The 11,658-nt window shown below is 37.8% G+C and overlaps 1 protein-coding gene across 2 annotated transcripts; it reads right to left on the bottom strand.

Annotated features, from left to right (window-relative positions):
• Positions 1-681: 681 nt before the first annotated feature.
• On the bottom strand, positions 682-4,525 carry LOC103695920 (homeobox-leucine zipper protein HAT5-like). 2 transcript variants are annotated; one of them, XM_008777367.6, is made up of 4 exons: positions 4,065-4,525; positions 3,694-3,971; positions 1,854-2,245; positions 682-1,201 (listed from the first exon to the last, which is right to left on the bottom strand). In XM_008777367.6, the coding sequence occupies exons 2-4, from the start codon at positions 3,809-3,811 to the stop codon at positions 818-820; spliced, it is 894 nt and encodes a 297-aa protein (XP_008775589.1). In that variant the 5' UTR covers positions 3,812-3,971; positions 4,065-4,525; the 3' UTR covers positions 682-817. The 2 variants fall into 2 exon arrangements, with proteins under 2 accessions (XP_008775589.1, XP_088567157.1); XM_088711031.2 differs by having other exon boundaries at positions 1,854-2,364; positions 3,694-4,404.
• Between the last annotated feature and the right edge of the window lie 7,133 nt (positions 4,526-11,658).

Here is an 11,658-nt window from a genome sequence, read left to right as displayed (position 1 = left end):
TATATTAATATAATATTACTAAAAATATATTAAATAATTAATATTAATTATATAATATAATTGATATAATATAAATGAGAGTATTTTTGCTAAGAAATGATAATTTCATATTACCTTCACTCAATAATTTAGTGGGAGAAAACAAATACTACTATTATTTTGATGGTACTTGTTTTACCTTCTTTCTTAAGCAACAAATGAGTTGCTATCAAAGGGAGCAACAGAAAGATAACACACTCTTGTTTGGACGCGATTCCATGTTCCACCAAATTGCTCAGCAACAAAATTCTTGTCTTTTGAAAGAAGCATACCTTCTGAAGAAACTTTTTAGATCAAAGAGTATGTCTAAATCCATTCTGAGAAACAAGATATCGGTAAGCTTTCTAGGGGAATTTAGTGATCATATTCCAACACCAATTTATGACACTTGGAAGTCACAAACATAGCTCCGCATCGGATGATATAGCTCATGTCTTGACTTCCAAATCATGCCAATCAACAAATTCATATGCATATTTACGAAGAAAAGAAGAAAAAAAACAATGGCCGCCCGAATGTTTTGTTCCAAAGGTCTACTTGTTCATCAAATTAAAATGGCTTCAAAAGGAATTGATAGGGAAATTTTAGATAAAAGATCATCATCGCTTGGGAAGGATGAAGAAAACCATGAAACCATCTAGGTTTGGTGTCACCAAACGATCTTTATTCATCTCCTTACTCATCATTACATCATAATAAGAAAAACTTAAGAACAGAAACAAAAACTAAATAGCAGAATGGACATGTATAGACTAGGAATTACTAAATTTCAGCAAGGCTAGAACCAGAAAGCCTGGTCATCCACAGGTAAAATGTAATTACATGAGTTCTCTTCAAGCTTCAGGAAGCTGCATCCTTTAATTTCCTCATCCTCATCGGCATGAGAGAGACCAGCCTGATCGAAAACATTCGAAGTGTCTGCTGGCTCCAGTAGTGGAGAGAGTAATCCATCGGTGCAGCGAGGGCTATCAGAGTCTGATACAGTGCTGTTTGCAGAGCTGAGATCCTCTGGTTTACACAGCAGAACATGCACATCGGGCTTTTTCTCCTCAGAAACTGAAACAAAGTCTAGTTTTTGCAGCAGGGGAGGAGGAACTTTGATTTCATATGTTTGTAAGTCGCCCTTCTCCCTTTGAAGGAGTTTTTCTGTGAGAAAGAGAACCTGTTCAGGAGAAAATTCTTAGTAATCAGGAAGATAAAATTTATCTTCTGAATATGTTTTGCCAGCAAAGGAAATATAGAGACAAGGATTAGGGCTGTTCTTTTCGCTGACAATAATTAAGTAAACTCTAAAATGACATGTCACAAGAATACTTTGGCTTTTTTTTTCCCTTACAAGTTCTATTCTAGAGAAACAAAAACAACTAATAGTTAGTTAAACATAAGATGAAGGATTAATTCTCACAAAACATCATTGTAACCAGCATGAAACTTATAGCAAACTGTCCAAGATAAATGACCAAGAAGTAGTTCAACAAACGAATAACGAGAAAATGAACATGATCATGTGAACCATTGCATAGCATCTGATGCAAAAAAAATCTTTAAAACTAGATCTGAAGCATGAATTGTCATTTTGTACAGCTTGAAAATAGTCATGCCGACTCTAAAAAGCAAATTTATATGAAGAAGTATAAGAGGTTTAGCTTTGTATGAGGTTCTTAAGGCGGCGAGAGGAACTAGACACCCAAAGTCCTCCAAGTGAGAGATACCATGCACCCAAAATCTAAAAGTATTTTCTAAAGGGTTAGAGGTTTCAGCTTAATAATGGAGAGAAGCAATATAAGGTATTTGCTTTGCAAGAAATGGGTCACCTCTTCTTTCAGCTTCTCCTTCTCCTTAAGTAGGTTCTCATGATCTGCTTTGAGAACATCATAGCTGGATTTGAGTGCTTCATAATCCTTCTCCATCTGCTTTGTCTTCCATCGGGCTCGGCGGTTCTGAAACCATATGGCTACCTGTCTAGGCTGAAGGCCAAGATCCTTTGCGAGCTGAATCTTCCTCTCCGGTTCGAGCTTGTTTTCAAGAGTAAAATTCTTCTCCAAGAACTGCACCTGGTCAGCAGTTAGCCGCCTCTTCTTCTCTGTCTGGTGAAAAAATTCCTCCAGGTTTTCTTCACCAGTTTCTTCCAACTCAAGAGGCCGGCAAAATGATCTTTCAGTTGTGATCCCATGAGCATTGTCAATATCCATCATGGATTTCAAGCCTGGGGGGGAAAAAAGTATATTTACTCAGACTTCAATATATGTCTTCTAACTATCAGCCATGGATAGCTTAATCTACCAGCTTGAATAATGGAGGAAATATAACACTTGGATCGAATTTCTGTGTTCACAAAAAAAAGAAATAAGAAAGGTTTCTAAATCTATTGCGCATTCACTGTAAAATTTGATGAAAAAAGAATCAGTATAATCAGTAACTGCATACACCCTTTTGAACGGAGAAATTATGAAAGCGCCATATCAGATCGCCATAGATATGTATTCGATTATGTGCTCCATAAATACACAATTATTAATAGAAAATGTCATCCAAATATTTGAATCCAAGATAAGACCATCACAAAAGCTGCCTGATATTTGGTGAAAAGAAGAGATGCCAAAAAAGAAGAAGTAGAATTAATCCGGGTATCGATCAATTGCAGTTTTTTGATACTAAACCGAAGTCTTGATCATACATAAAGAAAGTCCCGATCAGAGTAGTTTGTAGCTTATGCTCATGTCAAAAAATTCATCAGCTTAAGTATAAACTATATGAATTCTCAACAAGATTAACTGGTCTCGACATCAAAGCTGAAAATAGCAGCAGCTCTCGGATTACAAAATCGCATGAGAATTCGAATCACTCGTAAGAGAGATGATTCTAAGGTTGGTTCTGGGGGGGAAAAAGTCAGGAGCTCAAAACTTCAGAGGGATGAGTAAAGGAAAATTCTTCCTAGGCAAAACTACCAAAGAAATACGAAAAAACAAACCATAAAGTGAACTCTAGAACTCAATAGATTTATGAGTTCAAACTCCCATTCGAAGATCAGTGGCACCAAAAGAAACCCTCTTGCAAATTGTCAAAAAAACAAAAAAAACACAAATCCAGCTCCAATTCAACCATCTAAAAAGCTTGGTAGCCCAATAAAATTAGATTATATCAAACAAAATAATAAAAGAATAAGCTGAAGCAAACTATAAAGTGAACTCTAGAACTCAATAGATTTATCAGTTCAAACTCCAATTCAAAGATCAGTGGCACCAAAAGAAACCCTCTTGCAAATTGTCAAAAACACACACACACACACACACACACAAAAATCCAGTTCCAATTCAACCATCTAAAAAGCTTGGTAGCCTAATAAAATTAGAATTAGATCAAACAAAATAATAAGCTGAAGCAAACTATAAAGTGAACTCTAGAACTCAATAGATTTATCAGTTCAAGCTCCAATTCGAAGATCAGTGGCACCAAAAGAAACCCTCTTGCAAATTGTCAAAACACACACACACACACAAATCCAGCTCCAATTCAACCATCTAAAAAGCTTGGTAGCCCAATAATATTAGAATTAGATCAAACAAAATAATAAAAGAATAAGCTGAAGCAGAACATTAGAGTACCATCACTCGAACTAAATTCCAAAATTCAAACCAAGCCCGAGATGGTTACCAAGGAATCCGGCATGAGAAGAGCCAGAAACGAGCAGGGTCTCGATAGCGTTGCAGGGAACCCCTTCGTTCTGGAGCAAAACCGCCATACTGGGGCCCCCACACCTCATTCGCGCCATATTCTTCCCCTCTCTCCCTCACTCTGTCTCTTTTCACTGGCTCAGATGAAGGAAGGAGGAATTTTTCCGATTCCTCTCAAAACTTTACCTTAAATCAACTCCTTCCCCTGTTCTTCTTTCTCTCTTTCGTCCTCTCCTACTCTCCCTCTCAATCTTTATCCTTCAAAACAGAGAAAAATCAAAAAAATGAGGGATTTTTCCGGAACTACTTGGTGAGCTAGCTTAAGATAAGAAGGCCACGATTTCTCCCTACTGAGAGGTCTTTTACTTCCCGCTACTTCAAACTCTTCTTCTATAGCTTGTGACGGAAGAAGCTGGTGATCATGATCACAGAGGCGTGGGGGCAGGCAATAGAGCAAGGGCTACTCAGAGACATCTCTTTTTCTCTTTCGGTGGCTCAGGAGAAGAGAAGTTAATAGAGTGAGAACAGGGGTTGGAGGGTGGGTAGAAAGAAGTCCGTCACTACCGACGGCTAAAGTTGGGTTGGAGGTCGAGCAGAGGAGAAGACAGAGACCAGTGGTGGGGGAAGGGGCATGGAAAGGGATTTGGATTTCTTTTGTTTTGCTCAGGTTTCTCTCTGTTATTTCCTCTGTAGTTCGTAAGAACTTCGAGGGGAGGGGCTTATAAAGATCGGAGTGGCCCAGTGATGCTGCTGTTCTTTTCTCGGCCGAAGGATGGGTGGAGATAAGCCAACTGAAATTTCCCCGGGCGTTCTCAGAAAGTGATGAGAAACGTCCCTGTTTACATTGGCATTTCACCATGTACCTTCCTCTCAATTCTACCGTTAAATCAAAAACTTGCCTCCATCTTTTCTTTTATTTTCTTTTTTGCTGTTATATGTTCAGTCACTGTAACACTCAAGTCGATGGCTATTAATTTTATTCGGTGAAGCAACTTTCCATCTTTATGTTTAGATGGTGACAACTATTCTTTCTTTTTCCATATTTTGGATTGAAAAATATCATAAAAGTTATGCATTAGACTTTGTTTTCCAACATCGATGGCACAATCACAAAATTCAGCCACAAGCTTCTTATCCCAATATAGGAAGCTTGCTCGAAAGAAAAAAAAGATAAAATACAGTGAGAACTACGATAAATTACTAGTCTCTCATTTACCATGCTCTGCCAATCCACCAAGTCCCCGTCCTTCATGTGTAATCATTCGCATGAAGATCCATACGGACGTGTGTTTAGTCTTACATCAGTTATTCGCTGATAGATCTTGGGTACTTATATAGGATCAAGGAACTCAAATAATACCTTCCGACTAGCTATTTTGGATGAGGTTCTGATTGTAACAAATGGTATCCGAGCGAACCCGACCCATAACCTATGTGAACTAGGGGACACTACAGCATGGATCCATTGGGGCTGACTACGAATCAATCGTGTCATTTGTAACTAGATTTGAATAGATTTAAACCCTTAGCCTGACGATAATGTTAGGGCTTGAACGGAAAGAGTATGTGAGGACCCGTGTGGGCGTGTGTTTAGTCTCACATCGGTTATTTGCTGCATAAATCTTGGGTATTTATACAGGATCAAGAAACCCAAATAATACCTTCCAACTAGCCATTTTGGGTGAGGTCCTGGGCTGTGACAATTTTTCTAGCTAGGTAACAAATTTATGTTTAGCATGAATGATTGAATGAGTTTATCTTCGCTCTTTAATCTTTCCAACACTTGATAGGTTGATGGTTGTCTAACTAGGCCTATCAAGTATCATACCTCTCCTGTAACTAGCTCTTTGAGTTAGATTGAATAATATAAAAGCTTTCGGTCTTTTTCTTTCTAATTCTTTTTAGATTTTATCCAAGGGGCACGATATGTACAAGAAAACCTAGATGCCAAGTTATGGTGCAAATAAATGAAAAAATGGATTTCATTCCATGGCTTCCCCTCTCCCCCCACAAACAAAGAAAAAAAAAAAAAGGCATGTTCAAATTTTTTAAATGATTTCTAAGAGTTTGGCTCAAATAATTTAAAGCAATAATGCTTCTTATTTACCATGGTTGTCTAACTAGGCATATCAAGTACCATACCGCTTTTTTAACTAGCTCTTTGGGTTAGACTGAATAATATAAAAAAATTCAGTCTTATTTGGCTCAAAGCTTTTTTTTGGAATCAAGTAATTTAAATTAATAATGCTTTCATTCTCATTCTCATAATAACAATGGTGGCGATGACGATCATATGTGCATTGCACTAATGTTTTATACTTGCATGAGGGAAAAAAGAAGTTTTTGGTCATCAATCTTTTACCAGAAAGAAGTTTTAAGAGATTAATGGTACAAATTCTATAGGCTAAAAATAAATAAAATTGTCAGCTTATGTACAGTCCAACTATAACAAAAAGGTTAAGACCTAGGGGTGCAAAATCAGAAGGGACCATCCTACCGCATGGGCATGGTCCTGCATCGCCTTCACCATTAAGTATCCTGCTCGTTTCCAATCATATGAAGTGACTTAAAGCTCCGTTACCTCGAGAGGGTAGAACCTTAGGCTCACGACGACAACTTCAACATGGGATGAGCCTACGGTGGGATGCATCAACATCCTTTTAAAGACAGTTTGTACAACTCTTACGTTGATTGATCACATGGGCAGTTGGTAATAGAAGGTATCTTGTCATCCCTCTAGATTTACCTTACAATTTGTATGCATTCTTCTTGTCCTGTTTGCACCACTCAAGTCCTCCACTTGATCCGATGCATGATAGTTCAAAGATAACTAGATTTTGCATCCTTCCCTCTTAGGGCCCGTTTGGTTTGCGGAAAAAGAAAGGAGAAAAATATGGTCAACAAGAAAGTAATGAGATGTCTCTTGTTTGGTTGGAGTTTTCAAAAAAGAGAGATGGAAAAGTTATATGCCCATGGAAATATGATTTCCACATTTCATGAAAAAATATTTTCAATGAGAAACATGGGTAACTTTTCCATGAGGTGGGAATTACTCCATCTTTATTTTTTTTTTTGCCCAAAAAGGCCCTTCAGTATTAAAGAGGCATTAAAAACCTAATTTTTATTAAGGGTATAATAGGAATTACACATAACTTTTCTAGGAAAGTGGATGGTCAACTAAATATAAGCACTCTGTAAATTTGTCACTTTTCCATGTTTAACCAAACATGCCAAAAGTATATTTCCAAACATTCTCTTTGTAGAAATCTTCTTTCAAGAATCATATTCATAGGAAAAAAAATGTTTCCCGCAAACCAAATGAGCCCTTAGAGGTAGGGAGCAGGACCAAGGGCTAAGCTTTTATGCCTACAAGTGAAATCAGACAAAACAAAACGCTAGGATTGTGTTTACTTATGGAAAAACTTTGGAGATAGGAAAAAAATTATCCCGGGTACCATAGAAGGGATGGATTTATTCTAGGAATTAGTGTTTTTTGGTGTTCGGTTGGAGGAATAAGCAGGAGGAACTCACCTTTTTGTGTACTGGATGGAAAGTTTGAGAGCGGCTGAGGGCTGGCAGATTTTCGATACTTTTGTCATTAGTGCTGAGCTTAAAGTCCCATGGGAGGGCATCATCTATGCGAGGTTTGTTCTGAATGCAGACCAACTTTTTCTCGAGGGGGACTCGAATACGGTGACCGAGTGGATTTGGGGTCAGCGTAGCACTGCTGGTGGGATAATATTGTTTCATAATATATGCAGACTCTTGAGAGAGTGACTCCTTCTAGGCTCCTCATATCTATTGGGAGGTGAACAATGTTACTAACGGATTGCCTCCTATGTGGCTCATCATTTCGAAGGTTTTTTCTAGAAGAACCATATTTTTGATTTTGTTGGCTGCATCTACACCGGTCGTGTGTGTGTGTGTGTGAGAGGCGTTGTTGTACTGGAAAAAAAAAAAAAGGTTTGAGCGAAAATATAATGATTGGTTTATAATACAGGAGGGAATAATTCTATTCCACCCCACTTCATGGAATGGATATCCCTTAAAAATTAGAAGGATTTCCCCTCATATGGCAAGATAAAGAGAGGGAATAGAGGTTATCCTCCACTTATTCCCCGAATGCCTTAAAATTTTCAACCATGCCCAGGCATTCCAACGAGTGACACTTTAAGAACATCTGCCCGCATCTATGCCATGCAACCTCGTCCTTTGTCCCATCTTTTATCAAGAATCCGAACAATACAAAACTTCAAGTTTGTTCCAATCCACTCACTAAACTAGAGAATCTTTCGCCATATTTAAGATTATCTTGATCTAAAAGCAGAGCTTTGGTGGTCCAATAGTTACCATACTTTTTTTCATGTTCTGATAATCTTTGCTTCTTTTTTTTTGGGTAGTAATCTTTGCTTTTTTGACCCTCATCATTCTTCTTAAGAAAACACAAACTGACATAAATTTATCCAATTTTCAGTTGTTCTGCCAGAGTTTTCGTTTATGCCATTAGATGAATCATCACCATAGCATAGCATCATGCACCAGATCAATCACTATCTTAAACCAGGTTTATTGACATACTGCTTATTGAAAATCTAATAAATACCCACAACGACATGGTATATAGTTCTAGTGGACCAAAATTGGCCTAGTGTGGGCCTACCTCATGAATTGAGCCATGAGTCCAGAATAAATTCCATGAGCGGACAACAATTCTCTATGAAGTTTCACCGCATAAGATAGATGATAATTGGATAGGGTCTGGGTTGTATCTTTTGCACCAAAGAATGATTAATCTTCTTACACAACATCAACCATTGGATCGCATCTTGCGCAGCTCTCAAAGCACTCGAATCCTTTTCTTCCCTCCATCTGCATAGATCTTGAAGCTGTATTGCGCAATCCAACGGTTGATATTGCAAAAGAAAGTGAATCATTGTAGAGTCAAGTTAGGCTTGACAATATTTGGATAATATTTGCATCCCGAAACCCATATTATGTCGCACATCGATATGTACTATAGGCATTTTTATCATTTCAATAATAAAATCGATAATTACATCACATATCGAAGTAAGAAATATATATTCCCTACAGAGAAAAATACAAAGAAAAAATTTATACCAGCAATGGGATAAGTTGAATAGCCACGAAATATGACTTACATCCATCTCCACACCATATTGCTCAATGCAAGTCAAAATCCGAGTCAACTTTTTAGATACACAACATTCTTACCACCCCGGAGGCCTACTAAGCCAGACACGGCAAAGAGGTAGCCGAATTTCTACTATTCCGACAGCAAAGCTTTGAAGAAGATTATGCTCGTCAGCGGGGCAAGAAGTATACAAAGGGAAAAATATTAGACATGGGCATGGTAATATTTTGAAGAGCCTCCGGGAATGGGATGAGGGGAAGAATGTAAGATGGTGCCACGAAGGACGGGAACACGGAATGCCAGTCCAATCAAGGGCTCGTTTGGTTTGCGGAAAAAGAAGAAGGAAAAATGTGGTCAACGGAAAAGTAATAAGATGCCTTTTGTTTGGTTGGAGTCTTCAAAAAAGAGAGATGGAAAAGTTGTATTCCCATAAAAATATGATTCTCACATTTCACGGAAAAGTCTTTCCCATGAGAAATATGGGCAAGTTACTTTTTCATGAGGCGGAAATCACTCTATCTTTATTTTTTCTCAAAAGAGCCCTTCAGCATTAAAGAGGGACCCATAAGGCTACTCCAGGCCCAATGGAATCTCGCCCCCTCCCCCTACATGGGCCTGGAAGAAAAGGGGCTCGATGGTGGAGCCCACATCTGAGGAAAGCTGAACAGCCGAACCCAAGGATGAGTGATGATGAGTTTACGAAGTATTTGACCCCCTTGCGATGGGGCATGCGGTTAATATTTTTGAAGCCCATAGCCCATTCTGGCAGTTCCCATGGTTTTCGGGTCACCAACAATAATGAACTGGCCCACTAAAATTATATGATTGTGGCTCGTGCCAGGCTGCTGCGACGGTTCGGGTTATATCTTTCATACGCAGGAATAATTAATATATATTTTTTACAATACCAACTATTGAATTATATCTTGCATAGATCTTCAGAATCTTTCAATCATCCACATGCAAAGATCTCAAAGCAACCATTGCGCAATCCAAATGTGAATTCGCATGAAGATAAATTCTTCTTTCGTGCGAAAGATACAACCCGTCATCTGGGCCGGCAAATCTAGTTCAAAAGAGTTGCCAATGAGATGGATCTAAAAAAAGAAAGAGAGCATAGAAAATTTGGAATCTTCTACCCCATGTTATTTCTGTCAAATATCTGATAATTAATATTTTAATGGCCTTTTCCTTCATAATCCCATGCTATTCATGTTCAAGCTACGGATCTATCATGCATGCGGTCTTTGTGATGCCATGGTTGATCATTTATTATTTTTCTTTGGTTAAATGCTAATTATGGAGTACTTACCTTGGGTGATTGCTGTTTACAAAGTGGCCATATATATGAACATCCTAGACTCGGATATCGCATTGGAAACTTTTATTATCGTCGTTGAGCAAAGCAAACCCACATATGAATGTTTAGCACTTAAAAACCACGCTTTGGATGTTCTAGCTTTTTGAGGAGGTTGTTTTGAAAAATCAAAAAGCTATGATTATGAGTATAACTACTGATGTTGCTTTGGACAAGAGTCAATCAACGATGATGTTTGGATATTGCACAAATTTGGAAGTTTTTTTGATCATTTTTCTTTTTCCCATTTCTTACGAAGCAACCATGATAGGAATATTTGGATAGTTTTACCACATTTATATCGTTTTCTTGCTATAAGTTATAAGATGTAGCTTATATGCTAGTTGCAATAACTGTTTTTTTTTTAAAAAAATGAAGGAAGAAATCCTGGTTGAAATTAGCATGAGCTGCAAAGCTCGAAACTAAATCCTTTATACCAACCCAAAGACTTTAGTAACTTCAGCACATCAATTGCAAAAACAACTTCAAATTACAAGTTATACAATAAAAATATATAGAACTACATATAGGAAAGTATATATGAATACAAATACAATTTTGCATCATTACCATAGAGTGTTGGCATAGGCATTTAAGTTTATAATGTTGCAATCCTTCTTACATTTTTTTTTCCTGTGGGATGTGACGGTTATTGGCTTTGAACTGGCGACGCAAGAATTTTCGGTCCTCTACTCTACCAAACGAGCTATCCCCACTATTTCCCGTGCATCATCCTAGCTTAAAAGCTAATCATTAGATATCCACAAGCAAGAAAATTGGGAATGGTCCATAGCTCAAAGTTAGCTTCAATAGGGAGCATAGTAGGTAGGTTTTTAAAACACTACACTTTCTGAGCTTTATTGCTCGCTTTCTAATACTATCTTTTACTCGAGCACTATCAACCTGTTTTCTCAATACACCATGCCTCAAGGTAACCAAGCTTTTCAAAACCAGAGGCAAGGGCAAAGAAGAAACTTATATATTGTCCGAAAAGAGGAGGACTTAATGATTATTAAATCGCCGGAATTAGAAGTGAAAATTGTTGTAGATGCAAGTTCGTTATTACGGGTAGTTTCTATAAAGGATCAGACAAACGATGTATACAATCCATGAGTTATTGGCAATCTACAATAATTGTTGCTGCTCCACCAACATATTTTATCTCCGACATACTAAGAAGATTATGACGCATCTTTGCGTTAACATCAGCTCCATCGACGGTAGCACCCATTTTAGCTCAGCTTCCTCCCGAAGGAGAGAATTTGATCCTAAATTTTATGAACTAATGACCTGAAAATCTGTACCATATCATTTAGTTTTTCTGAAGGCATGCTACTGTTGGTAGATTAGATGCAATTAGATGTGCACCCTAAAACATGTATTGTTTTCAGCATGCACCTACTTTGATAAATAAAGGTAAAGCATGATTAAGT

This window comes from Phoenix dactylifera, chromosome 1, assembly GCF_051530095.1.
Source record: "Phoenix dactylifera cultivar Ajwa chromosome 1, Ajwa_hap1_PhDact_Kaust_v1.1, whole genome shotgun sequence".
Taxonomy (NCBI): domain Eukaryota; kingdom Viridiplantae; phylum Streptophyta; class Magnoliopsida; order Arecales; family Arecaceae; genus Phoenix; species Phoenix dactylifera.
The sequence above is the reverse complement of the archived record's forward strand: the minus strand, read 5'-3'. Positions and strand labels throughout refer to the sequence as shown.

Excerpts from the sequence above, each read along its gene's own strand:
- LOC103695920 (XM_008777367.6), bottom strand. The coding sequence starts at position 3,811 with ATGGCGCGAATGAGGTGTGGGGGCCCCAGTATGGCGGTTTTGCTCCAG. Across the intron at positions 2,246-3,693 it reads TTCTCATGCCGGATTCCTTG|GCTTGAAATCCATGATGGAT; the intron begins GTAACCATCTCG and ends TTTCCCCCCCAG. Across the intron at positions 1,202-1,853 it reads AGGAGAAGCTGAAAGAAGAG|GTTCTCTTTCTCACAGAAAA; the intron begins GTGACCCATTTC and ends TCTCCTGAACAG.